The 27,524-nt window shown below is 48.5% G+C and overlaps 1 protein-coding gene across 3 annotated transcripts in view; it reads left to right on the forward strand.

Annotated features, from left to right (window-relative positions):
• Positions 1-27,524, forward strand: part of DNAI2 (dynein axonemal intermediate chain 2) — a 33,810-nt gene that overhangs the window by 2,071 nt on the left and 4,215 nt on the right. The window contains exons 1-9 of one of the 3 annotated variants that reach the window (XM_027626282.2): positions 10,081-10,143; positions 10,485-10,678; positions 12,143-12,304; positions 13,291-13,412; positions 16,160-16,302; positions 17,295-17,408; positions 21,214-21,353; positions 22,412-22,534; positions 24,771-24,994. In XM_027626282.2, the coding sequence (XP_027482083.1) occupies positions 10,496-10,678; positions 12,143-12,304; positions 13,291-13,412; positions 16,160-16,302; positions 17,295-17,408; positions 21,214-21,353; positions 22,412-22,534; positions 24,771-24,994 (1,211 nt within the window). In that variant the 5' untranslated portion in view covers positions 10,081-10,143; positions 10,485-10,495. Of the gene's footprint in view, positions 1-10,080; positions 10,144-10,484; positions 10,679-12,142; positions 12,305-13,290; positions 13,413-16,159; positions 16,303-17,294; positions 17,409-21,213; positions 21,354-22,411; positions 22,535-24,770; positions 24,995-27,524 lie in introns of those variants that run through there. The other 2 variants (XM_027626281.1, XM_027626283.1) reach the window with 2 other exon arrangements.

Below are 27,524 nucleotides of genomic sequence, written 5' to 3' on the forward strand. Positions count from 1 at the left end.
GGGACCTAGAGGGACCTTAACCCTCCCACCCTCACCCCCTCGCCCCTGCCTCAGCTGCTCCAAGGCCAAGGCCACCCCAGGCATGTGCTCCTGGGTTGTCACACAGCTCATGGCCCTATATCGCAGGGACCAGCAGCCAGGACCCACTGGTCAGGTTCCTTGCAGCCTTGGAGGTGAGGGGGGGCAGATTAGACATGTCTCTGGTCTTAATATTCATCTGGAGAAATTGTGAAAAAACAAATTGCCAGGCCCCGCCCCAGACACAGGTTCAGCATTTGTGAGAGGGGGCATGGGAATCTCCATATTGTAAACGAACATCCCAGGTTTGAGACATGCTGGCTGAGAGATGAAGAACCCTCACTTTAAGTCGGTGGTTCTCAAGCCTGGCTGCACGCTGGAGTTACCTAGGGAGTTTGAAGCATCCCATGGAGAGACTCTGATTTCATTCGTCTGCAGCTTAACCTGAGCATTGTGATTTTATAAAGCACTCCAGGAGTTTCTAAACCTATAGCCAACGTTAAGAATCACTGCTTTTGGGGGCGCCTGGGTGGCTCAGTCATTAAGCAACTGCCTTGGGCTTGGGTCATGGCCCCAGGGTCCTGGGATCGAGCCCCACATCAGGCTCCCTGCTCAGTGGGAAGCCTGCTTCTCCCTCTCCCACTCCCCCTGCTTGTGTTCCCTCTCTCACTGTGTCTTTCTCTGTCAAATAAATAAAATCTTAAAAAAAAAAAAAAAAAAGAATCACTGCTTTAGAGCCAGACAGCTCTGGGCCCTGGCTCCGCCTCAACTTAAGAACTGCGACCTTTGACAAGGTGTTAAGTTCTCTGGGCATTGGTTTCTTCGTATGCAAAATGAGAATTGTATCTGGGGGGGCCGTGAGGGGCAAGCAGTGAGGGTACCTGCAAACTGCCGTTCACAGCACCCGGGACCCACAGGTATCAATATATTCCGGATGCAAGTCCTTTTTTCTTTAAACTTTTTATTGTTATGTTAATCACCATACATTACATCATTAATTTGTGATGTAGTGTTCCATGATTCATTGTTTGTGCATAACACCCAGTGCTCCACACAGAACTTGCCCTCCTTAATACCCATCACCAGGCTAACCCATCCCCCCACCCCCCTCCCCTCTAGAACCCTCAGTCCGTTTTCCAGAGTCCATCTTCTCTCATGGTTCGTCTCACCCTCCGATTTACTCCCCTTCATTCTTCCCTTCCTGCTATCTTCTTCTTTTTTTTTTCTTAACATATGTTGCATTATTTGTTTCAGAGGTACAGATCCGTGATTCATCAGTCTTGTACAATTCACAGTGCTCACCATAGCACATACCCTCCCCAGTGTCTATCACCCAGCCACCCCCTCCCTCCCAACCCCCACCACTCCAGCAACCCTCAGTTTGTTTCCTGAGATTAAGAATTCCTCATATCAGTGAGGTCCTATGATACATGTCTTTCTCTGATTGACTTATTTCACTCAGCATAACACCCTCCAGTTCCATCCACATCGTTGCAAATGGCAAGATCTCATTCCTTTTGATGGCCGCATAATATTCCATTGTGTATATATACCACCTCTTCTTTATCCATTCATCTCTCGATGGACCTCTTGGCTCTTTCCACAGTTTAGCTATTGTGGACATTGCTGCTTTAAACATTGGGGTGCACGTACTCCTTCGGATCCCTACATTTGTATCTTTGGGGTAAATACCCAGTAGTGCAATTGCTGGATCGTATGGTAGCTCTATTTTCAACTATTTGAGGAACCTCCATACTGTTTTCCAGAGTGGCTGCACCAGCTTGCATTCCCACCAACAGTGTAGGAGGGTTCCCCTTTCTCCACATCCCCGCCAACCTCTGTCGTTTCCTGACTTGTTAATTTTAGCCATTCTGACGGGTGTGAGGTGGTATCTCATTGAGGTTTTGATTTGGATTTCCCTGATGCCGAGCGATGTTGAGCACTTTTTCATGTGTCTGTTGGCCATTTGGATGTCTTCTTTGGAAAAATGTCTGTTCATGTCTTCTGCCCATTTCTCGATTGGATTATTTGTTCTTTGGGTGTTGAGTTTGATAAGTTCTTTATAGATTTTGGATACTAGCCCTTTATCTGATAGGTCATTTGCAAATATTTTCTCCCATTCTGTCGGTTGTCTTTTGGTTTTGTGGACTGTTTCTTTTGCTGTGCAAAAGCTTTTTATCTTGATGAAATCCCAATCAGTCATTTTTGCCCTGGCTTCCCTTGCCTTTGGCGATGTTTCTAGGAAGAAGTTGCTGCAGCTGAGGTCGAAGAGGTTGCTGCCTGTGTTCTCCTTTAGGATTTTGATGGACTCCTGTCTCACGTTTAGGTCTTTCAACCATTTGGAGTCTATTTTTGTGTGTGGTGTAAGGAAATGGTCCAGTTTCATTCTTCTGCATGTGGCTGTCCAATTTTCCCAACACCATTTGTTGAAGAGACTGTCTTTTTTCCATTGGACATTCTTTCCTGCTTTGTCGAAGATGAGTTGACCATAGAGTTGAGGGTCCATTTCTGGGCTCTCGATTCTGTTCCACTGATCTATGTGTCTGTTTTTCTGCCAGTACCATACTGTCTTGATGATGACAGCTTTGTAATAGAGCTGGAAGTCCGGAATTGTGATGCCGCCAGCTTGGCTTTTCTTTTTCAAGATTCCTCTGGCTATTCGGGGTCTCTTCTGGTTCCACACAAATTTTAGGATTATTTGTTCCATTTCTTTGAAAAAGGGGGATGGTATTTTGATGGGGATTGCATTGAGTGTGTAGATTGCTCTAGGTAGCACTGACATCTTCACAATGTTTGTTCTTCCAATCCATGAGCATGGAACGTTTTTCCATTTCTTTGTGTCTTCTTCAGTTTCTTTCATGAGTATTTTATAGTTTTCTGAGTACAGATCCTTTGCCTCTTTGGTTAAATGTATTCCTAGGTATCTTATGGTTTTGGGTGCAGTTGTAAATGGGATCGACTCCTTGATTTGTCTCTCTTCTGGCTTGTTGTTGGTGTATAGGAATGCCACTGATTTCTGTGCATTGATTTTATATCCTGCTACTTGACTGAATTCCTATATGAGTTCTAGCAGTTTTGGGGTGGAGTCTTTTGGGTTTTCCACATAAAGTATCATATCATCTGCAAAGAGTGAGAGTTTGACTTCCTCTTGGCCAATTTGGATGCCTTTGATTTCTTTTTGTTCTCTGATTGCTGTGGCTAGGACTTCTAATACTATGTTGAATAGCAGTGGTGAGAGTGGACATCCCTGCAGCGTTCTTGACCTTAGGGGAAAAGCTCTCAGCTTTTCCCCATTGAGAATGATATTGGCTGTAGGTTTATCATAGATGGCTTTTACGATAATGAGGTATGTACCCTCTATCCCTCTACTCTGAAGAGTTTTGATCAAGAAAGGATGCTGTACTTTGTCAAATGCTTTTTCTGCATCTATTGAGAGGATCATATGATTCTTGTTCTTTCTTTTGTTAATGTATTGTATCACGTTGATTGATTTGCGGATGTTGAACCTGCCTTGCAGCCCAAGGATAAATCCCACTTGGTCATGGTGAATAATCCTTTTAATCTACTGTTGGATCCTATTGGCTAGTATTTTGGTGAGAATTTTGGCATCCATGTTCATCAAGGATATTGGTCTGTAATTCTCCTTTTTGATGGGGTCTTTGTCTGGTTTTGGGATCAAGGTAATGCTGGCCTCATAAAATGAGTTTGGAAGTTTTCCTTCCATTTCTATTTTTTGGAACAGTTTCAGGGGAATAGATATGAATTCTTCTTGAAATGTCTGATAGAATTCCCCTGGGAAGCCATCTGGCCCTGGGCTTTTGTTTGTTGGGAGATTTTTGATGACTGCTTCAATTTCCTTAGTGGTTATAGGTCTGTTCAGGTTTTCTATTTCTTCCTGGTTCAATTTTGGTAGTTGATACATCTCTAGGAATGCACCCATTTCTTCTAGGTTATCTAATTTGCTGGCATAGAGTTGCTCATAATATGTTCTTAGAATTGTTTGTATTTCTTTGGTGTTGGTTGTGATCTCTCCTCTTTCATTCATGATTTTGTTGATTTGGGTCATTTCTCTTTTCTTTTTGATAAGTCTGGCCAGGGGTTTATCAATCTTGTTAATTCTTTCAAAGAACCAGCTCCTAGTTTCGTTGATCTGTTCTACTGTTCTTTTGGTTTCTAGTTCATTGATTTCTGCTCTGATCTTGATTATTCCTCTTCTCCTGCTGGGTTTAGGCTTTCTTTGCTGTTCTTTCTCCAGCTCCTTTAGATGTAGGGTTAGGTTGTGTATTTGAGACCTTTCTTGTTTCTTGAGAAAGGCTTGTATTGCTATATACTTTCCTCTCAGGACTGCCTTTGCTGCATCCCAAAGATTTTGAACAGTTGCGTTTTCATTTCCATTGGTTTCCATGAATTTTTTTAATTCTTCTTTAATTTCCTGGTTGAACCACTCATTCTTCAGTAGGATGCTCTTTAGCCTCCATGTATTTGAGTTCTTTCCGACTTTCCTCTTGTGATTGAGTTCTAGTTTCAAAGCATTGTGGTCTGAAAATATGCAGGGAATAATCCCAGTCTTTTGGTACCAGTTGAGACCTGATTTGTGACCTAGGATGTGATCAATTCTGGAGAATGTTCCATGGGCACTAGAGAAGAATGTGTACTCTGTTACTTTGGGATGGAATGTTCTGAATATGTCTGTAAAGTCCATTTGGTCCCGTGTTTCATTTAAAGTCGTTATTTCCTTGTCGATCTTTTGCTTAGATGATCTGTCCATTTCAGTCAGGGGGGGTGTTAAAGTCCCCCACTATTATTGTATTGTTGTCAATGTGTTTCTTTGCTTTTGTTATTAAATGGCTTATATAATTGGCTGCTCCCAGGTTAGGGGCATAGATATTTACAATTGTTAGATCTTGTTGGATAGACCCTTTAAGTAGGATATAGTGTCCTTCTTCATCTCTTATTACAGTCTTTGGTTTAAAGTCTAATTTGTCTGATATAAGGATTGCCACCCCAGCTTTCTTTTGGTGTCCATTAGCATGGTAAATGGTTTTCCACCCCCTCACTTTCAATCTGGGGTTGTCTTGGGGTCTAAAATGAGTCTCTTGCAGACAGCATATGGATGGGTCTTGTTTTTTAATCCAATCTGATAGCCTGTGTCTTTTGATTGGGGCATTGAGCCCATTTACATTCAGGGTAACTATTGAAAGGTATGAATTTAGTGCCATTGTGTTGCCTGTAAGGTGACTGTTACTGTGTATTGTCTGTGCTCCTTTCTGATCTATGCTGCTTTTAGGCTCTCTTTTTGCTTAGAGGACCTCTTTCAATATTTCTTGTAGGGCTGGTTTCGTGTTTGCAAATTCCCTTAGTTTTTGTTTGTCCTGGAAGCTTTTTATCTCTCCTTCTATTTTCAATGATAGCCTAGCTGGATATAGTATTCTTGGCTGCATATTTTTCTCATTTAGTGCTCTGAAGATCTCATGCCAGTCCTTTCTGGCCTGCCAGGTCTCTGTGGATAGGTCTGTTGCCAATCTAATGTTTCTACCATTGTAGGTTACATATCTCTTCTCCCGAGCTGCTTTCAGGATTTTCTCTTTGTCTCTGAGACTCGTAAGTTTTACTATTAGATGTCGGGGTGTTAACCTATTTTTATTGATTTTGAGAGGGGTTCTCTGTGCCTCCTGGATTTTGATGCCTGTTTCCTTCCCCACATTAGGGAAGTTCTCTGCTATTATTTGCTCCAATATACCTTCTGCCCCTCTCTCTCTTTCTTCTTCTTCTGGGATCCCAAATTATTCTAATGTTGTTTCGTCTTATCGTATCGCTTATCTCTCGAATTCTGCCCTCGTGATCCTGTAGTTGTTTCTCTCTCTTTTTCTCAGCCTCTTTATTTTCCATCATTTGGTCTTCTATATCGCTGATTCTCTCTTCTGCCTCATTTATCCTAGCAGTTAGGGCCCCCATTTTTGATTGCACCTCATTAATGGCCTTTTTGATTTTGACTTGGTTAGATTTTAGTTTTATTTCTCCAGAAAGGGTTTCTCTAATAACTTCCACACTTTTTTCAAGCCCAGCTAGTATCTTTAAAGACATGATTCTGAATTCTAGGTCCGACATCGTACTAATGTCAGTATTGAGTAGGTCCCTGGCAGATGGTACTACCTCTTGTTCTTTTTGCTGAGGTGATTTTTTTCATCTTGTCATTTTGTCCAGAGGAGAACAGATGAATGAGAGAACAGAATGCTAACAGGTTAACAATGTCTCCAGCAAATATACTCTATACAAATCAGAAAAGACCTGAAACCAGGGGACAAGAAAGGGAAAGAAAGAAGAGAAAAAAAAAAAGGAAAAAGAAAAAGATAAAAACAAACAAAAACAGAACAAAACAAAACAAAAAAAAACCAGAATATGATCAAATATGATCAGGCTAGTGCATAGATCAGTGCCACACACTAGATTTTGGGTGTATTTTGGTCTGTTAGAAGAAAGTGCCTGCTAAAATTTTAAAGGAAGAAAGACTTATATATGTACAAAATAAGGGATGATACAATGAAGGGATGGCAGATGACTGTAAAGATGAAAATTATAAAAGATTTTATAGAAGGAATTGATAAGATAAGTTGTTTTTAAAAAGAACGAAGAAGATTTAAAAAGAAAAAGAAAAAAAAAAAAAGAAAAAAAAAGGGAGAGAATGTGATCAGGCAGGAGACTAGAACAAAGCCATACACTAGTGATTTAGGGTATATTTTGATCTGTTAAAAGAAATTGTATCTCAAAATTTTAAAGAGAGAACAACTTATATATATATATATGCCAAAAATAAGGGTAACTACTATGAAGGGATAAAAATATGACTCTAAAAATGAAAAATAAAAAATGTTTTTTTAAAAAAGGGATTGATAAGATGTTGTTTGAAAAAGGGAAAAAGAAAAATTAAAAAAAAACAGCTAAAAAAATTAACTTTGAAAAACTAATGAATTATGGTAAAAAAAAGCCCTGAATTCTATGTGCAGTATTCCCCTAGCGCTGGAGTTCTCCCGTTCTCCTTGATCGGTAAACTTGTTCTTGGCTTACTGGCTGTTCGTGCTGATCTTCTGGGGGAGGGGCCTGTTGCTATGGTTCCCAAATGTCTTTGCCGGAGGCTGAATTGCCCCGCCCTTGTGTGTCCGGGCTAAGCAAGCTGCTCCGGTTTGCTCTCAGGAGCTTTTGTTCCCTGCAAGCTCTCGGTACAGCTTTGGAGGACCAGGGTGAAAATGGTGGCCTCCCAATCTCCTCCCGGAGGAGTCGAGAACTCGGGGCCCCGCTCCTCAGTGCGCCCCCAGAGAAAAGCAGTCACTCCCGTCTCCCCGGTCTCCGGCCGCACTCCGTGCTCACCCGGCCTGTGACCGAGCGTTTCTATCTCTGGCACCCGACCCCGTGTGGAGTCTCCAAACCCAGCAGATCCCTGCGGTGTGTTCCCACGCCGCTCCTCCCCGGGGAGGAAGGGGAGTCTCCCTGGCTCTGCTGCTTGTTGGGTCCCTGCTGGAGGAGCAGTGGCCCGACTGGGCCGCGGAGCACAGTTTATGGCAACCCGGAGCTGAGAGCCCGCGCCTCGGCTCCGTCTCTGCAGCCGGCTTCCCCGCTCCGATACCTGGGAGCTCTGTCGCACTCAGGCACCCCCGGTCTTTCTGTGACCCCGAGGGTCCTGAGACCACACTGTCCCGTGAGGGTTCCACCCCCCGCTTAGCCACTGGAGCGAAGTCCCTCAGCTGAGCCGGCTTCTAAAAGGTCCGATTTTGTGCTCCGCGGATCTATCACTTGCCGGATGCGGCCGACGGAGGCCCCCTCCCCCGCCGTCTATCCTCCCGAATATCGCCTTGGATTCACTTCTCCGCACATCCTACCTTCCAGAAAGTGGTCGCTTTTCTGTTCAGAGTGTTGTTACTCTTCTTATCTTTGATCTCCTGTTGAGTTCGTAGGTGTTCAGAATGGTTTGATCCCTATTCAGCTGAATTCCTGAGACCAGAGGAAATCCAGGTCTCCTACTCCTCCGCCATCTTGCTCCGCCCCCCCAACACCCTCCAGCTCTATCCACGTCGTTGCAAATGGCAAGATCTCATTCCTTTTGATGGCTGCATAATATTCCATTGTGTGTGTATACCACATCTTCTTTACCGGATGCAAGTCCTTTATCAGATACGATTTACAGATATTTTCTCCAAGTCTGTGGCTTTTCATTTTCTTAATATTTTGTTTTTTGGGTTTGTGTTTTTTTTTTTTTTTTTTTTAGAGAGAGAGAGCATGTGTATGTGAGGTGGGAGTGGGAGGTGCAAAGACAGAATTTTAAGCAGGCTCCACGCCCAGTGTGCAGACCAACACGGGACTTAATCTCACGACCCAGAGAGCAAGACCTGAGCCAAGACCAAGAGTCGGAGGCTTAACCAACTGAGCTCCAATGTTATCTTTTGAGGTGCAGAGTTTTTAATGTGAATGAAGTCCAATTTATTATTGTGTTTGCTTTTATGGACCATACTTCTGATGCCATATTTAAAGAATCTGGTCTATCAGGGTCCCGAAGATTTCCCTCTGTGTTCTTCCCCCTTAGTTTTATAGTTTTAGCTCTTACGTTAATGCCTTCAATCCATTTTGCATTAATTTGTGTGTGTGTGTGTGTGAGGTAGGGGGTCCAATGTCATTCTGTCCCATGTGAACACCCAGTTGGCCCAGCACCATTTGTTGAAGAGACCATCATTTCTCCGTTGAGCTGCCTTAGTACCTTTTACAAAAATCAGTTGGCCATAAATATAAGGGTTTATTTCTGAACTCTCGATGCCTTTCCATTCATACGTATGCCCATCCTTATGCCAGTACCACGCCTTCTTGATTATTCAGCTTTAAGTAAATGTTTGCTGAATGAGTAAGTGAAAGAATGGAAACTATATACAAGGCACGAAGGCTGGCATTCACAAAATCTATAAATTCCTAGAAAAGTCTGTGTAATTAGATTTCTTTAAAAAAAAAAAAAAAAACAGACTCATGTTGAGTGCCCCGGAGGGCATTCTTGGGCAAAAACTCCAGTACAACGTTGCTTGGTAAAATGAGGGACTCCCCTAGCATCTCTGTTGTATTTTTCATCTGTTTCCTAAGTTTGGACATTTGTCTGTGGGTTTTACTGAAAGCAGGACACATGTCCTCCAAGTACCTTCCCACAAGGTCCCCATTCAGTTCGAAGTTAGCAACACCTGCTCACAGGCAAAAACCTAAACTCTGGGTGATCAAAGACCGTCTGTTGTAAATCCGATCATGGCAAGGCTCTTGTCCAGCTGCCCTCCCCATGGCTCCCACCCATTCATCCAAGGGCTCTGTGCAGGCCCAGGAGCCTCATAGACCCACAGTCTGAGCCCTGGGGAACTTGCCTTCAAAGACACGCTTTCTGAGAGTTAGGTGTGGCCACAAAGGGTGACTGTGCTCACCTCCACGGTACAGTATTATAGACAGACCTCATCAGCTGGCCAGCCATGGAAGTCACCAAGGAGCTCTCAGACCCCACAGAGTCTCCTGGTGTGACAGGGGTCAGTGAAGAGAAGACCCATCTGTGGGAACTGCCCAGTGTGTTTCTAAGACTTCCAGTTAGCATCCGTGTGGCAGAACCTTGCATTCCAGCAGTACTGCAGCCTGAGTGCGTCAGGTGTTGGAGTGACTGAGTGGTCTAGCCACGGTCAACCAGCTGGGAAGTGGCAGGACCAGACCTTGAAATCAGCGCCCAGCCCAGCCTGCTTTCCGATTCCCCACTGTGCCCTTTGTGACCAGTCTTTCAAAGGCTCAACTATTCTGCCTGTTGGGAAGTGGGCTGGCTCCCTCCCCTTCTCCGAGGACTCCCAGCCCTGTTGAGGTTGGAGTGATGTAGAGGGAAGAGGCCCCAGTGGGGCCCCCGGGCGTGGCGGAAGGTAGAGTCCAGTAACCTAGAACTCTGGGAAGGGAACTGTGGACAATCAGGTGGTTGGGTGGGAGTTTCCAGAGAGACCTGGGGCTCTCAAATCTGTGTGCTGTATGACCAGGTCCAGTGTGTGGCAGGGGATTTAGTCCAACATAATCACCTCAATATTTCTTCCTTCCCCCCAATAACCATATTAGCTCAATAAACACTATCATTTGGTGAGTAAGAGCCGTGGAGTCAGGCAGAGTGGCTGGACCCCTTATTAGCCATGTGGTCCTGGGCAGGGGACTCAGAGCAACTCTAAGTATGAGATTCCTCCAAAGTAGAATGGTGATGTTATTGTCCACCTCAGAGGGCAAATGCAAGAACGGAACCAGATAATGCACGTAGTCATTACTCAATAAATGATTTTTTAAATGCAGGTGTGGCTTCTGAACAAATCCCCTAGGTCCCCTCCCCTCAACCAGACTGGGAATCTGGAGCCACCCCTGGTGAGGCCCATGCGGACGGGCCTCCAGGCGGGGCCCCTTACTGCACACCCTCCCTCTGTCCCCCGCAGCTGCCGGGACCATGGAGATCGTGTACGTGTACGTCAAGAAGCGAAGTGAGTTCGGGAAGCAATGCAACTTCTCCGACCGCCAGGCGGAGCTGAATATCGACATCCCGCCCAACCCCGAGCTGGCTGAGCAGTTTGTGGAGCGGAACCCCGTGGACACGGGCATCCAGTGCTCCACTAGCATGTCAGAACACGAGGTGGGGCCCTGCCCTGGGGCACTGGGCCGGTGGAGGTGTAGTTGGGCAGGGGGCCAGCCAGGGTGGTAAGGAGGACAGGGTGACTCCATCTGGGTGACCAGTGGCCAGTTAGAGTGGCCCAGTGCAGATGTTGGAAGTATGAGGGCAGAATGGCCCCATGACCCACCATGGTGCCCAGGGACAGGAAAAGACCCCGAACCAGCCATTCCCCAGGCCAGGTGAATGTGACTCAGGATGTTCTTTCTCCCCTGGGCTCTGGTCTTACCCCCTAAGACTCTTACTAGAGTCGTCTGAGGCATGTGGTGCAGTTGGGAGAGGTAAACTGAGGGAGTGGGGATTCGGATCTACAGGCACCTGTCCCGCTTCTGAAAAGGAAAGCGTGCCACAGAAAGTCCTGGTCAAAGGGGCCTCCATGATAGGAGAGCGGAGCTTCATGTTGCAGTTCAAGCTCCCTGCCTGTCTAAAGCGGGTGGGTGAGCCGCCTCGATTATGCCAGGCGCCGCTGAGAGAAAACTAGTTTGAAGGAGAGAAGCCACTTGGTCATGTCCCAAATCAACCCAGTGAAAATCACAATTGTTTGGCCAAAAACACTTCGTGGGTGGTTCCACTAACTCACGGTTCAAACGCACTGAGTTCGTTGCTCTCCCAGACCTGATTGCTGTCACAGGGACCCGGGTGATGCTGTCCACGGAGTAGCCAACTAAACAGGATGGCCTTAGGGTCTCCACCCCGTGAAGACTTGTTGCTTTTGTGAGCCCTGGCTTAGAGAGGAAAGAAAGGGAGTGACTGCTTACTGGGTTTGGGGTCTCCATGTGGGGTGCTGAGAAAGTTCTAGAACGAGATGGCGGCAATGGTGGTACAACATCGGGGAGGTCCTTAATGCCACAGAATCGTACACTTTTAAATGGTTAAAATAGTAAATTTTATATGTATTTTACCACAATTTTTAAAATGGGGGTGGGAATAGAAAGGAGGCAAAGTGACAAGTTTAAGGGATAAACTACATCTGTATCTACCATCCTCCCTGCCACAGAGAAGGGGCAGAGCCATCCCCACGTTTACATCATTTCCACGTTTCAATACCCATGACGTTGTTAATGGTAAAGCAGAGCAGGCTCATTTGCTTCTTTTTCTTTGGGACCGCACAGAACAGATGGGTGGACTCCTCTGGTTATTAGGGTTTAGATAGAGTCAAAACTAGATTTCCCATGGCCAGCGGCATCGGCCACAAAGCGGCTAGCCCTGTAGGGCAGCACTTCCGTAGCTACCAGTGACCATCTGAGGACCAGAATGTTCCTTGCTGGAACCTGACAGAATTATGGCTTTGGCCAGAAGCACCTCATCGGTTCTTCCCTGTGTGTTCGGGGCCCCGGAGGGGCAGGGGGCCCGCGATCCTGGTTGGCAGAAATGGCCTCATGTTTACACCTGGGGCAGGCATGTTCTCACCCACGGCTCTTTGTTCAGGCCAACACGGAGCGGTTTGAGATGGAGACCCGGGGGATTAACCATGTTGAGGGCGGCTGGCCCAAGGATGTGAATCCCCTGGAACTGGAGCAGACGATCCGGTTCCGGAAGAAGGTGGAGAAGGACGAGAACTACATCAACGCCATCATGCAGCTCGGCTCGGTGAGGCTTCGTTCAGCCCCAGCCATCCTTCGGGCTCCCCGCCTGCACGTGAAGCCCTGGGTGTGCCTGGCCCTGTGCTCGGCTCCTGTGGCTACTCGGGCAAGAGCACTGACTACCTTCAGGAACCTTCTATCTGGGAGCCGGCAAACCCAGTCCATAACAGCAGACCAAAGGGGAAGACGGGAGGGTACAAGTGCTAGGCAGGCTTTAGGAGGACTCTGACAAGTGCTCCCCTTGAGCAAAGAGGACCCCAAAGAACCCTCCCAGCAACCACCTGCCAATAGGGATCATTCATTCATTCAGCACATTTGGACTGAGCTGCTAGCCTCTGCCAGGCACAGCAGAGATTGCAAAAATTCACATACATCCCGCCCCAAAGAGTTTATAATCCACTGGAGGTCAAAGACAAATACAGAGATAGCTCCCTATAAAGTAGAAAGACATGCTGTAAGATGAGGGATGACTTGCTATTTTGCTCCATAAAGAGGGAGACTTGATTTCCTGTTGAAGGGATCAGGGAAGGCTTCCTGGAAAAGGAAGCCCTTGAGCTTGGGCTTTTCCTTGTTGGACATCTGGAAAAATGGGGAGGGCCCTCTGGGTGGCAGAACCAGAAGATGGGTGCTATATATGGAGTGATTACTGGTTCTGTTTGACTGGAGCGGTGTTTCTTCACCTTTTTTTTTTTCATTGTTGTCCCTCAATGAGCCTTTTTAGACATTTTTCCCTAATTGCCTCCCCATGACATATATATATATATATATATGTATATATATATGTATGTATGTGCTTTATACATAAAAAGTAATATTATTTTACCCCTCAAAATCAATTTTCATCCCCTTGGAGGTGAAGGTGCCCCCATGGAGAATGCATGGGCTGGAAGGATGGGAGAGACCACTGGATATGTCTTGTCCCTCCCAGACTCCATCTCAGTCCTGGTCAGGCTACAGGGACCTCCCTAAGAACTCCTGATGTGTCCTCCTCAGATCATGGAGCACTGCATCAAGCAGAATAATGCCATTGACATCTACCAGGAGTATTTTGATGATGAGGATGTGGTGGAGGTGACAGAGGAGGCCCCTTCAGCTAAAACCATCAATGTTTTCAGGTACCTCTCCAGCTAGGCAGTTGTCTGGCCGATCTCTGTCACCCCTGTGGGTGGGTGCTTCCAAAGGTCACTCCTGGCCGATCACCCCATGCCGTGGGTACAATGCCCTCTGTGCTCCGAACTTGGTAAGGAGCAGAGCAATAGAACACCCGGCAGCCAACTGGTCCTTACCTTGGGGGTGGTCTGGTTGATGGAAGAGGAGGACAGACTCGAGGGAAAGACTAAGGGAATTTGTGAAGCTGTGTGAAAGCTAGGTCGATTCATGCAGGGCAGAATGAGTACAAAGTATGGGCATCCGTGACCCAGCAGCACTGTGGGCAAACGGGACCCTCTTCCCACACTCACGGGAGTGTACCTGGCAATAACCTCCAGGACAGCAGTTTGACAATAGGACTTTCTCCCATAGATACATGTGTATGTGGAATCACTGTGTGTGTAGACATTCACTACAGCAGGGCATGGGCTAGCCAAAGACCGGAAGCAAGATAAATCCATCGGGAGGGCACTGCTTCTAGCAATTCTGGTAGGCCCACACAGTGGAATACCACGCAGCCATCAGAATGAAGGAGGAGACAGCCCCTTCTGGGACAAGATTTACTTTGTGAAACCAAACCACAATAAACAAGTGTAGAACAATATGTAGGATAGCACTATTTTTTGTCTAAAAATAATATATATATGTACCTATGATTTTGGAAGTGGTTAGCCTCAAATGCCAACTCTGGGGGAGTCACTGTGCTACCATGACCCACTGAGGGTCCTGGGAAGTACTTGACCCCCGTCCCAGCACAACTAGGAAGGACCCTTTTGTGATCCAGGGCTGAGTCGCAGTGCGCAGAGCAGGACCAAGGGCTTCGAGGAGAAGGGACCAGGTTGGGGTGGGGGGGCTGCCCTCCCTGCTGAGGTCTGATCTTCCGTAGGGATACCTTAGCAGGATGATGGGTTAGACATCATCCTGTCTAACCTCTACGTTTGACAGATGAGGGGACTGACCCCAGGGAGGGGATGGTGCTCAGGACCCAGAGTGGGTGGGCGACCCAACCAAGGATGGGACTCTGGTCTTCTGGATCCCAGCCTGCACTCTTCTCACTCTAACAGTGCTCCCAGGGGAGTGAAGTGGAAGAATCAGGGGGTGAGAAAGTTACGTGGCTTCCCACTTTCCTGCATTCCTTCTGATTACTTCAAGGACAAAGTCTCAGTTTGGGCCTTTTCTACTTCTTGCTCATTCCCCTTCCTTTCCTCTTTTTTTTTTAAATTAAGAGTTTATTTTTCATAGCAGTTTGAGGCCCACAGAGAAACTGATTAGAAAGTACAGAGAGTTCCCACACGCCCCCTCCACCCCACACCCCCACAGCTTCCCCACCATCAACACCCTGGCCCAGGGTGGGGCCTTTGTCATACGGTCGTGAGCCTGCCTTCTGATACCGCACCATAACCTGGGAGGCTTACAGACAACAGAAGTTTCTGTCTCACAATTCTGGAGGCCGGAAGTCCCAGCTCAGGGTGGCTGGGTTCTGCGTCCAGTGAAGACCCACTTCCTGGTTCGCAGGCAGCCATTTTCTCACTGTGAACTCACATAGCCGAAGGGGTGAGGGAGCTCTCCAGAGCCCTCTATCAGGCGCTAATCCCGTTCTGAATGGCTCAGAACCGAATCGCCTCCCACAGCCACCCCCTAATACCATCACATTGGAGATGAGATTTCAGCGTATGAATCTGGGGGACACAACAGTCAGCCTCTAGCACTCCCAAATCCATAATTTACACTGGGGCTCACTCCCTGTGTTGTACACTCCGTGGGTTTTGACAAATGTATCCTACAGAATAGTTTCACTGCCCTCAAAGTCCCATGCTCCTTTTCATCCCTCCCTACCCCCAAGCCCTCGGCCAACGCTTGGTCTCTTTACTGTCTCCCTGCTTTTGCCTTTTCCAGAATGTCACATAGTTGGATTCATACAGTATGTGGCCTTTTACAGACCGGTTTCCTTCACTTAATGATGTGCATTGCATTTCCACCCTGTCTTTCCATGGCTCGATAGCTCCTTTCTTTTTAAAGCTGAATAATATTCCCATGTCTGGATGGACCCCAGCTTATTTATCCATTCACCTGCTGAAGGATGTCTTGGTTGGTTCCAAGTCTGGGCGATTATGAACAAAGCTGCTGGAAACATTCATGGGCAATATTTTGTGTGGACAAGAGTTTGCAATTCTTTTGGGCAAATGCCAAGGAGCAGGATTTCTGGAATTCTCCGCTTTCCCTTTTATTTCAGTAGCAATGGGAAATCAGGCCTCAGGCTCAAAACTTTCAGCAAATGAAAATATCAGACTGGAATTTAATACTTTTTATTTCCATGGGTTTAGTGTTTATCATTGCCTTCTGTTTATGGCTGGCGAGAGTGGATTTTTGATTAAGGGAGTCCTCTAAACTTTGTTCTTAAAATAAATTTCTCTGTGGGGTATCTGGGTGGCTCAGTTGGTTGAGCGTCCAACTTTTGGTTTTGGCTCAGGTCGTGATCTCAGGGTCTCAAGATCAAGCCCTGTGTTGGGCTCTGCACTGAGCCTGGAGTCTGCTTAAGATTCTCTCTCTCTCTCCCTCTCCCCTGTCCCCTGCTCTCTCTCTCTCTCTCTCTCTCTCTAAAAAGAAAGAAAAAAAGTTTTCATAAAAAAATAATTGAGCAAATAAGGGGTGAAGAGGTGTGGGGAGCCTTCCACTCCATTCCAGTCTTCTACCCTCTTGCTCTCCGGTAAAGGGATCCCCAGGAGATCAAGCGGTCAGCCACGCACCTCTCCTGGCACCCTGATGGCAACAGGAAGTTGGCGGTGGCATATTCTTGCTTGGATTTTCAACGGGCGCCTGAGGGCATGAGCCACGAATCGTACATCTGGGACCTGGGTGAGGAGCAGAGCGGTCCGGGTGGCCGGGAAAGCTGAGGGGGCAGGGGAGAGGCTTGCAGAGCACAGGAGTGGAAGGTAGAAGCCACAGGCGGGGGGACTTTCACAGGGCTGGTCCCTCATAGGGAGGGACCAGGGACCCCAGGAAGCCGCTCATCCCTTCCCTGTCTGGGTTCAGGCACAGCCAAACGGGAGCCATATCAGAAGCAAGAAATTCCCTTCACTTCCAGATCCTTGATCAGGGCATTCAAGACCAGACCCCACCAAATCCCAGTTCAGACAGACTCACCGCTCTCCCACCTTCCCTGGCATCTGTCCTTCCCCCATGGCCTGGAGGCACAGTGTGTCCACTTGGGAGCACAGACCCTTATTGACAGAAGCACTCACTCTAAGAGCGCGAGCCTGGCAGGGGCCGGCGATGGGGGTCTGTGTGCTGTCAGATGTCCCTTCACTGTCACCAGTGTGAAAATAAACGTTAGCCATTACGAGGAGGTGTATGTGCCAAGCTCAGAACTGAGCACATGATGCTCTTGAGCAGCCCAACAAATGCTTACAGCAACCCTGGGGGGTGGACTCCATCATTAGCCCCCCTGTACAGACAAAGAAACTGGCTTGGGGAAGTCAGGGAGAGTTGGCTTTATGTAAAAACCTTGTGGTCTAACCTGGTTTCCTACCAAACCCGAAAAACGGACACACACACACACACACACACACACACACACACACACACACACACACACACACACACACACCCCTTCCTGATTACCAGAAATAAAACCACTAGAAGAGCCCCTAGGGTAAAGAGTGCCAGATTCTGGTCACCAGGGCCTAGAGGTTGCAGCCTGGAGAAAGACAGGAGGGACTTCCAGGCTTCCCCCCAGCCCCCGACCCCAGCCACTTCCCACCTCCTACCTCTAGAAGGGTTAAACTGTTTGACCCTGTCCTTTGCTTTCTAGACCGAGTGGGACGATTTTTTGTTTGTTTGTTTTATAGAAAACCCCAACAGGCCTGAAATTGTCCTGAAGCCATCTTCTTCTCTTGTCACCTTGGAGTACAACCCCAAAGATTCCCACGTGCTTCTGGGAGGCTGCTACAACGGGCAGCTGGGTAAGGAGGGGGGCCTGGGGCTTCAGCGGGAGCCAGCCCAGCCCCTGTCGCTGTCCACCAGGCCCACATGCCTGCCCGGGCCTCCCGCGGGGCACAAAGGAAGGTGGGGACTTCCCACAGCGGATGAACTCCAGACATCCGGGCAAGTTGGATTTTGCTGATAGCTCAGCTGTGTCTCCAGTTCTAATAGTTCAAGTCAGTCTGAAACCAGTTCAGAATAAAAAGTTTTAAGAAAATTAGAGGTCAAGTATAAAGTCAAGGAGCATTTACTGCCCTCCTGCCTCCAGCTGGGATAGAGTAGCTGGGGGCAAAAGGGTAATGAAACCCGCGAGGAGCTCCGTCTCAGGAGAGGCAGGTGGAGACTCCTGCACAGAGATGAATGTGAGTGATTCCCGCCATGCACAGTGAGGGGGGACGTGTTCCCTCGTCCTTTGATGATCAGGAGCCTTTGGTACTAATTCTTTAAGTGTTTAGTAGAATTCACCAGGGAGGCCATCTGGTCCTTCCCTATTGGAAGTTAAAAATTGCTAATGCAACCTCTTTTTTTTAAAAAATTATTTATTTATTTATTTAGAGAGCACGAGCTGGGTTAGGGGCAGAGGGAGAGGGAGAGAGAGAATCTCAAGCAGACTCTGCACTGAGCACAGGGCCAACCCAGGGCTCGACCTCTCGACCCTGAGATCATGACCCGAGCCGAAATCAAGAGTCAGAGGCTCAGTCGGCTGAGCCACCCAAGTGCCCCTCTAATGCAACCTCTTTATTTGTTCTAGATTGCTTCATGCTTTCTATGTCTTCTTGAGTCAGTTTTGGTAGTTCCGTTCCCCTCTCTTTCTGTTTCTCAGACAGATCATCTCGATGACCTACCTCCAGCTCAGGGGGTCTTCTGCCTGCTCAAGTATGTTGTTGAGCCCCTGCACTGAATTTTCATTTCGGTGAACATATTTTTCAACTCCAGAATTTCTATTTTGTTCTTCCTTTTAAAAAGAATTCCTGTCTCTTGGGGCACCTGCGTGGCTCAGTCAGTGAAGTGTCCAACTCTTGATTTCAGCTCAGGTCATGATCTCAGGGTCGTGGGATCGAGCCCCACATTAGGCTTCATGCCGAGCGTGGAGTCTTCTTGGATTCTCTCTCTCCCTCTGCCCCTCCCCTTCTCATGCTCTCTCTCTCTCTGATAATAATAATAATGATAATTCCTGTCTCCTTATTGATATTTTTTATTTAACAAGATATCACTCTCATACTTTACTTCTTTAGATATGGTTTCCTGTAGTTCTTTGAACATCTTTAAAATCAGTGATGTAAAGTCTTTGTCCAGTAAGGCCAACAGCTGGGCTTCCTTGGGGTCAGTCTCTGTTTATTGCCTTTTTGCCTGTTTATAGGCCATATTTTCTCATTTCTTTGTGTATCTTGTAACTTTTTTTGTTGGAAATTGCTCTCTTTACATAATATAAAGTGACAGCTTTGGAAATCAGACACTTATACTTGCACAGGGTTTGTTTTCATTGCTATTTGTTGGAGTGGTTCATTTCTTCACTGAATTTCCTGAACCAATTCTGTGAAGTCTGTACTCTATCGTGTGTGGCTGCCACAGTCTCTGCCTGGTTCGCTTAGTGGCTGGACAGCGATTTCCTTAAGCACCTGCAGCCAACCAGTCTTTCCTGACAACTCATGGGTGCCTGTTTGAGCATGCCTGTGACACTCAGCCAGGCAGCTGTCAGCCCCACCTGAGCCTCGGCACAGAGCCTCAGGGTCAGCCAGAGGCAGGGGCTTAGGACCTCCTCTATTCTTTCCTGAGCTTGTGCACGGCTCTGGGCAAGCACACAGCCCCACCCAGGCAGGTGGAATATGTCAGAGATTTTCAAAGCCCCGATGGATGTCTTGTTCTCCAGGTTTGCCTTTTAAGCGTTGTGGTTAGTTTGCTATTTGCCCACCTGTTACCCACCACTTCAGGAAGATGCAGTTAATCAGTTGCCTGTAATTATCATCATTTTCAAGAGTTGCCTCCATAATAAGACTTTTTTTTTCACTCGGCAAGCTCCAAGTCAGGTCGAATACAGACAACTTGCAGGGGAACCATCAAACAGGTCAGATAGTCACCATTCTTTGGACAAGAGACTCTGAATGAGCTCCAGCCACATTACCCCTCCTGTGGCTGCCAGGCTGCAGGTTTTCACCAGGAAGACAAAATGTTACTTTTTTTTTTTTTTTTTGTTCTTTGAGGCTGCCATGGGACTCGGAGAGTGTGGGGTCTTAACTAAGGCAAGTTAAAAAAGCCACAAAACTCACTGTCCTTACTAACATTCAGCTTTCTCCTGAACACTCTCTGGATGACGGCAAGCTTTTGGCTAATTTGTTCTGAAAAAGTTGACTGACGATTGTTGCTGGTTTTCTCATTGCTTTTATGGAGGAGATTTTCAGAGGTCCTTAGTCTGCTGATTTTGCTGATGGAACACCTAGAAAACTGGTTTTTGCATCCCTGGGGAGCCTGGAAGGAAGCTGCCCACAGGGGCCCTGCCCGCCCTCACCTCCGGCCCCCAAGCAGCAGACACTCAGCCTCCATGGCTGCACCCCAGGCCTGACTTGACCTTGGGCCTGAAAAGGGCCCCCTACCCTCCTACCTTCACATGTTCTCATCCTTCCCCTTCTTCCTCCCAGAGTAGGAGCCGGATGGCAGGGAAACTTCTTAGACACTCTTCTGAGGCCTCTGACCCCCTCTCTCAGACCTGCCGCCTCCTCCCCGGGAACAGACACGGGTTCCCACAAGTCTCCTGCCAAATTACCTGGTGCCAGGACTCTAGAAGATGAGCGGAGCCACTGTGCATAATTTATTCAGGAGCCTTGCCTTCCTCATTATTCATAACCCCTTTCAGGGCTTTTCACACCGGATGAGAGCAGCTCTGGGGCTCGGCTGCTGGGGGAGCCCCCCTCCCGAGCGCTGCTCTGCCCAGGCGGAGCAAGCTTAGCTAAGAAAGCCCATATCTGGGCCAGGCCAGCCCAGGGGCAAATGCTTTGGACTTCGATTCCCGAAATCAAAACACGGATCATGTTTTTTGTTGCTTTCCTAGAAATAGCTCTGTGTAAGAGAGTGGGTCCTTGCTGCACACTTGTGGCAAAGTGAGAGCGAAATCTGTCAAGACAGGAACTAGAGAAGCTTTCTTTTGAGGCTTTCTTGGTAAAGCAGCAGAGCTGAAGCCCCAGTAATGGGTGTAAGTAAAGGGTCTGTGAGCTGCATTCCCATCTCCCACCGGGGACAGCCAAGGTGCAGGGGATAAAAGGGAAGTTTATGTAGCAGGAGAGATTTGCCTCAGTGTTCTTACTTTCAGGAGCCTTTCTCTGGGGTGGAGACATTCTTCTCTCTGACTGGCCCACCACCCCCATCCTAGGCTCATCCTCAGTCCGTGCTCCTTCTCACTCCTTCCAGGAAGCTTGCCCTGACCACCCCCACGTGTCCCTCACCAGAGCAGTCCCAGCACGAGCTCTGCTTGCCCGTCCCCCTTCCTGCCTCTCAGGGACAGGGACGGTCTTACTCCCAGAGGCTTTCCGAGGGTCTAGTGTGGTGCTCAACACATGGTAGAGGCTCAACAGAAATGAGTGAAGCTTGCACTCTGGGAGTCTTCCCACAGAGATTGTGTGGGAACTTCAGGGGTCAGTAGGAAACTCAGGCAGGTTGGGACCGAGCCCTGATTCTAAAAAACCACACACCTGCTAAACCTAGAGAAGCAACATCCCTCCGTCGCCTGCTCCCTGCACCAAGGAAGGGAGCCTGGGCTTCCGTTCACCTTTCCCTTATTTTCCCCCCTGCTAGCCTGTTGGGACACCCGCAAGGGCAGTCTGGTGGCGGAGCTGTCCACCATTGAGTTCAGCCATCGAGACCCTGTGTATGGTTCCATCTGGCTGCAATCGAAGACAGGCACTGAGTGCTTCTCGGCATCCACAGATGGGCAGGTACCGGCCAGCCACTGTGGAGGGCAGGGTTGTGGGGAGCAGTGACACTTCCCTGGTTCCCCTTCAGAATCCCCGGGGGGAACGTTTCCTTTTTGCATTTTATTTTAAAATTGAAGAGTAGGTAATACGTGCACATGGAACAAAATCCAAAAGGTACACAAAGGCAGACAGGGAAACACCTTCCTCCCACATCTGCCCACAAGCCTCCCAGCCCCACTCCCCATAGGTGCCCACCTGCATCAGCTTCTTACGGCTGCCTTCAGGGATAGTCTCCATATACAGGAGCAAATACATCTGTCTTCTTCACTCCCTCTCTGCACACCTTACACATAGGTAAATATCTGCACTTGATATTTTTCATTTAGTATATCCTGAAGATGGTTTCATATTTCATAAAACACTGCCCTGTGCCTGTCAAGAACTGCATTAGGGGGGCGCGTGGGTGGCTCAGTCGGTTAAGCGTCCAACTCTTGATCTTAGTTCAGGTCTTGATCTCAGGGTCATGAGTTTGAGCCCTGCGTGGGGCTCCACACTGGGCATGGAGCCTACTTAAAAAAAAAAAAACTGCATTGGGTAAGCCATAATTTACTTAAATGGATTTCAATATGTTGTCATTCTAAGAATAATGTTGCAAGCAGTGTATTTGTATATAGGTTTTTGCACACGTGTGGAGGCACACCTGTAGCATACAGTGGGATTTCTGGATCAAAGCATATGGGGCATATACAACATTGCTCTATATTGCCATATTGTGGGGAGGCTTTAAGAGTTCAGATTCCAGAGCCCACATTTGGCGATTTTGATGCAGTAGGTCTGAAGTGAGGCCCCAGCATCTGGATTTTATGAAGCTTGCCCATAACCCTAGTGATCAGCCAGGTTTGAGACTGTGGCCAGCACAGTGGTTCTCCAAAGTGTGTTTGTCGTGCAGGTCACTGGGCACCTCTAACAACCCACCCCTTTCCAGTGATTGGCCCCAGGAAGGTGGTGGGGGTAGGGAAGGCAAAAGCCAGGAGAATCGAAAGACCTCTGGTCTCACAGTTGCCCCGTCCTGCCATCAGGTCATGTGGTGGGATATCCGAAAGATGAGCGAACCCACCGAGGTGGTGATCCTGGACATTACCAGAAAGGAGCAGTTGGAGAGCGCCTTGGGGGCCATCTCCCTGGAGTTCGAGTCTACTTTGGTGAGTGTCCCCGGCTCTCCCTTCGCCGGCTTTCCATCGCTGGGGCAGCCAGAGCCGAGGGCAGGGCAGGCCAGGACTACAGTGTGCACCAGGCAGCTCCAGGGAGGGCCAGCCCCACTGCGGTCCTCCTGGCCGTCTGTGGTCTTTCCAAGGACTCTCCAGCAGGGGGCAGCAGAGCCGCTTGCGGAAAGAAGCCTCGCCATCTCCTTCCCACAGTCACTGCTTGGCTAGTGGCTGCGCTGAGCAGAAGGCAAGCTTTTGCAGAGGACGGGATTCCAGAAAGGCCCCATTCTGTGGGCAGAGCCCTGCTCAGGACCAACATGGAGAGGCCAGGCTCTGTCCCTGCCTCGTGTGGGTCGCTTCACTTTCTGAAGGGCAGGAAGAGATGTTGGAGAAGAAAATGAGGTCAGAGGAGGCTCCTTGGAAAACCCAGAGCATAAGCACAATCACAGCATTTAGTAACGGGAAGGAACAGTAAAGAAATATCGAAGCTGAGCAGTAATGTGAATGTGCCAGAGGACGGAAGCTTCTAGAAGCAGCAAATGAAGACAACCCCCCCCACCCCCCGAAAGCAAGAAAACAACTTTCCCAGATGACTCTTGCCTTGGGCTGGTTCCTGGTTTATGTCTCGCTGAAGCCCAGGCCTGGCTTCTCTCCCATCCAACCCCCACCCCGCCCCCGGGGATTATCCCTCGTTTGCTTTCAGGTCATGTGACATCATTCCCGGGCCCTTGGGAGGTGGAGGTGCCCTGGCCTCACCCCTGCGCTGGGAGTCCTCACTGAAGGCTGGGGAACCAATGCTGGTGACGTGAGGTAGAAGACAAGTTAACTGACCCTCGGCCCTGGGCGTGGTAGTCAGGGTGGAGAGGACGCAGAGAAGCATTCTGTCCTGAAATCAGAGATGACTAGGGCAGGTGCTGGAGGTGGTGACCATGCCGCCACTAGTCCCCGGGTCTCCCACACCCGTGACTGAGCGCAGGCTGTGCGCCAGACACTAGTAACCGTCTTGCGTGATGAGCTCGCGTAATCACACACGACCGTCTTGTGAGGTGATGTTATTATCCCTACTTCCCAGATAAACACATGAATCTTAGTGTGGTAAGTCGTGTTCTCTAGAACACGGGGCGACCGGGGCTCACACCCAGGACTCTGACTCCAGGCCCAGGCTCGCCAGGCCAACCCCACCAAGGAGTCTGAGGCTGGAGGAGGCTGGAGGCATGGCGGGCCCTCCGGATCTGGGTATTTCTGCCTGTTACTAGCTTGCAGGAGCCCTGCAGTTTATTTCATTACTCACCCACTCTTCTGGACCTTTCAAGCTGTGTGTCTTCACTTTCCTTTGACCCCCAACCTGGAGTCCAGTTGTTTCTTTTTTTTTTTTTTAAGATTTTATGTATTTATTTATTTATTTGAGAGAGAGAGAGAGTGCGCGCATGTGCACGTGAGTGGAGGAAGAAGCAAAGGGAGAGGGAGAGAGAGAATCTCAAGCAGACTCCCCGCTGAGCGTGGAGCCCCATGCAGGGCTCGATCTCATGACCCTGAGATCATGACCTGAGCCGAAATCAAGAGTCGGACACTTAACTGACTGAGCCCCCTGGGCACCCCTGTGCTTCTTTTGTAAAGCCATGGATTTCTTTCCTTTCTAAAGCCAAATGATATTCCGCTGTATGTACAGAGGACATTTTGTGCATCCCTCCAATGTCACTGGGGTTGGGACACTTGAGTTGCTTTTACCTCTTCGCTGCTGTGAATAAAGGTGCCATGAACAGGGGTGTACAGCACGGCCCAGTTTTGCGGAGAGTGGCTGGAGGCTGGGTGAGGGGCTTTCTAGACTCATGCTTTACACTATTCTTTCAGTCATGCACTTTATCTGTAAACAGATATTCAGGATCTTTATGGCTAAATGTCTAGTGGACACAATGGTGCTACATGAAGAGGTGTTCATCATGAGGCTGCTGCTGAGTCTCTCCAGGGACTAGAAGAGTCAAGAAGGCTTCATTAAGATGGGGCCCTTGAGCAGGTTCTAGAGGCGGGTGGGGTCTGATGAAGACAGGAAGGGCGGGGCAGCTCCTTGGGAAGGGCTGGGGAACAGCCTGACCGGAGGCTTAAACCAAAGGCCCTCCCAGCACCTTCTGGACCCCTCTGCCCTGGCCCCAGAAAGCTGCTCGCCGTGACAGTGAAGCCCTGAGCTGATGGCGCTTTCATGGCACCTTCCACTCCTGTGTCACCCCCTCCACAGCCAACCAAGTTCATGGTGGGCACCGAGCAGGGCATTGTCATCTCTTGCAACCGCAAGGCCAAGACATCAGCCGAGAAGATCGTGTGCACCTTCCCAGGCCACCATGGGCCCATCTATGCCCTGCAGAGAAATCCGTTCTACCCGAAGAACTTCCTGACCGTCGGTGACTGGACTGCCCGCATCTGGTCCGAGGACAGCCGGGAGTCGTCCATCATGTGGACCAAGTAAGAGGGAGGGTGGGAGGGACAGAGGGGACCAGCCCGGGAGTGCCCTGAGCCTCCATGTGTCCACCCATAAAATGGAGAGAACACCCCTCCACACCCACCTGAGCCTGTGCTAGGAGCCGCCTAATCCAGCCACTTCACGAAGGAATGTGCTTCAAACAGCCTGGGCTGGTAAGAATAACAGGCTTGAGTTAATTTTCATGACCTTGGGACAACCCTACAAGGAGGTAGCATTGCGCCTCTTGTCCCTCATTGTGTGTGTCAGGGGACAGGGCCACGAGGAAGCAAAGCCACTTGCTCCTGCTCCCTCAGCTGGTAAGGAGCTGAGGTGGGGTTTGCACCCAGGAAGCTTGGATTAAGAACCCGGGCACCTCAGCAGGACGGCTTGGCGGGTCTCCTCTCCTGTGAGGGTGGACATGTAGGAGCACAGAGGGACAGAGCTGTGAGCTCTGTCGCTGGATCAGAGAAGCTTGTGGACTCACCCAGTCTGCCCAGAGGAGAGCCCAAGGGGGTGCCATGAGACAGACCCTCAGCGTGGTCCCACTGCCCCTGGGTGAGCCAGGGAGAGCCACATCCATAGATATGTCGCAATGCAGGCAGAGCCAAGAGACCAGAGCAGAGGCATGAGGTGGGGGGACAGGTGCCCCCTCAGTCTTCATGTGTGTGGATCTGGGGTTCCTTTCCAGCTCACGCAGTCACAGGTCCTGCAGTCTTGGAGCCACTATGGACCCGAACGGGCATCTTCTCTTCCAGTGGTTCCCAAATCTGGGTGCATCAGGATCTCCTGGGAGGAGTTGTTTGTTTTTTGTTTTTGTTTTTTGTTTTTTAATCCAGACTCCAGGGCTGCTGTATTAGATCTTGCATTTAACCCAGGAATGGGCATGTTAAGGATTTCCCCGGGGGCTTTATGATTCAGCCTGTCTTTACTTTTGGAGCAGAAATCTGGTCCAATCTCCCTATTCTACAGGGTGGAGAGGGAGGCCCAGAGGGTAGCGCTTTGTTCCAGGTCCCATGGTGACTTAGAGAGCTCCACACCACCTACCCACGTTCTGACTCTTTTGTCATATATATATATATATATATGTATATATATATTCAACCATTTTATCGAGGTGTCATTGACAGGGAAAAGGCTGTACATACTTAATGCACACAGCTCTATGAGTTTGGGGATAAGTTACACCTGTGAAACCATGACCACCATCAAAGCTATAAACATACCCATCACCTCTCCCCTACCCCCTTTATTATAATTATTCTTGGGGGAGGGGTTAAGAACACTTAACATGAGATCTACCCTCTCAGCAAATTTTACTCTTTGGTACAGTTTTGTTAGCTAGAGCCCCTACTAGATTGTACTAGGTCTCCAGAATTTATTTATCTTGCATAAATGAAAGTGTGAGGAGCTGTCCCCTTGTGTGTGTGGTTTTGTTTTTCTTTTTTTAAATCTCACTGTGCTTTTGATTTGCATTTCCCTGGTAATGAGAGATGGTGAGCACCTTTTCATGAACCCATTGGTCATCTGTATGTCTTCTTTGGAGAATTATCTTTTCAAGCCCATTGCCCATTTTTTAATTGGGTTATTTGGGTTTTTTCCTATTAAGTTTTTTGGTATGAGTTCCTCATATATTTGGGGTATTAACCCTGTATCGCATATATGATTTGCAAATATTTTCTCCCATTCCATAAGTTGCTTTGTCATTTTTTTGGCTTTCCTGTGCAGAAGCTCTTTACGTTGATAATGCCCCACTTGCTAATTTTTGCTTTTGTTGCTTGTGCTTCTGAAGTTATATCCAAGAAATGGCTGCCAAAGCCAATGTCAAGGAGCTTTTCCCCTCTATTTCTTTCTAGGAATTTTATGATTTCATGTCTTATGTTTAAGTCTTTAACTCATTTTGAGTTGATATTTTCATATGGTGGAAGATAAGGGTCTGATTTCATTCCTCACGGCAGAAATCTTCGAAAATCTAGATCCCACCAAGTAGGAAGTATAGCACTCTTCCAATGTCAATACTAGGAAGGTTTCTGGGCACACTTCCTCTGACTCCTTTTAGTGAGTCCCATGGCTGGAGGACTGGGCCCAGATCCAGCGACATGGACCTGTTCCCTGGAGCCTGCTGTGGGAAAACACCAGGGGCCAGCCCCTCAGAAGGACCAGAGCCTTTCTTTTTTTTTTTTTAAGATGTATTTATTTATTTATTTATTTATTTGAGAGAGCGTGCAAGCCGGGGGAGGGGCAGAGGGAGCGGGAGACAAGCAGACTCCCTGCTGAACGCAGGGTCCAACATGGGGCTCGATCCCAGTATCCTGAGATCATAACCTGAGCCGAAATCAAGAGTTGGATGCTTAACCAACTGAGCCACCCAGGCCCCCAGGACCCAGAGCATTTAAAATGCAGACCGTGGGGCGCCTGGTGGCTCAGTCGGTGAAGCGTCTGCCTTCGGCTCGGGTCGTGATCCCAGGGTCCTGGGATCAAGCCCCACGTTGGGGTCTCTGCTCCGCGGGAAGCCTGCTTCTCCCTCTCCCACTC

This window comes from Zalophus californianus, chromosome 16, assembly GCF_009762305.2.
Source record: "Zalophus californianus isolate mZalCal1 chromosome 16, mZalCal1.pri.v2, whole genome shotgun sequence".
Lineage (NCBI taxonomy): Eukaryota > Metazoa > Chordata > Mammalia > Carnivora > Otariidae > Zalophus > Zalophus californianus.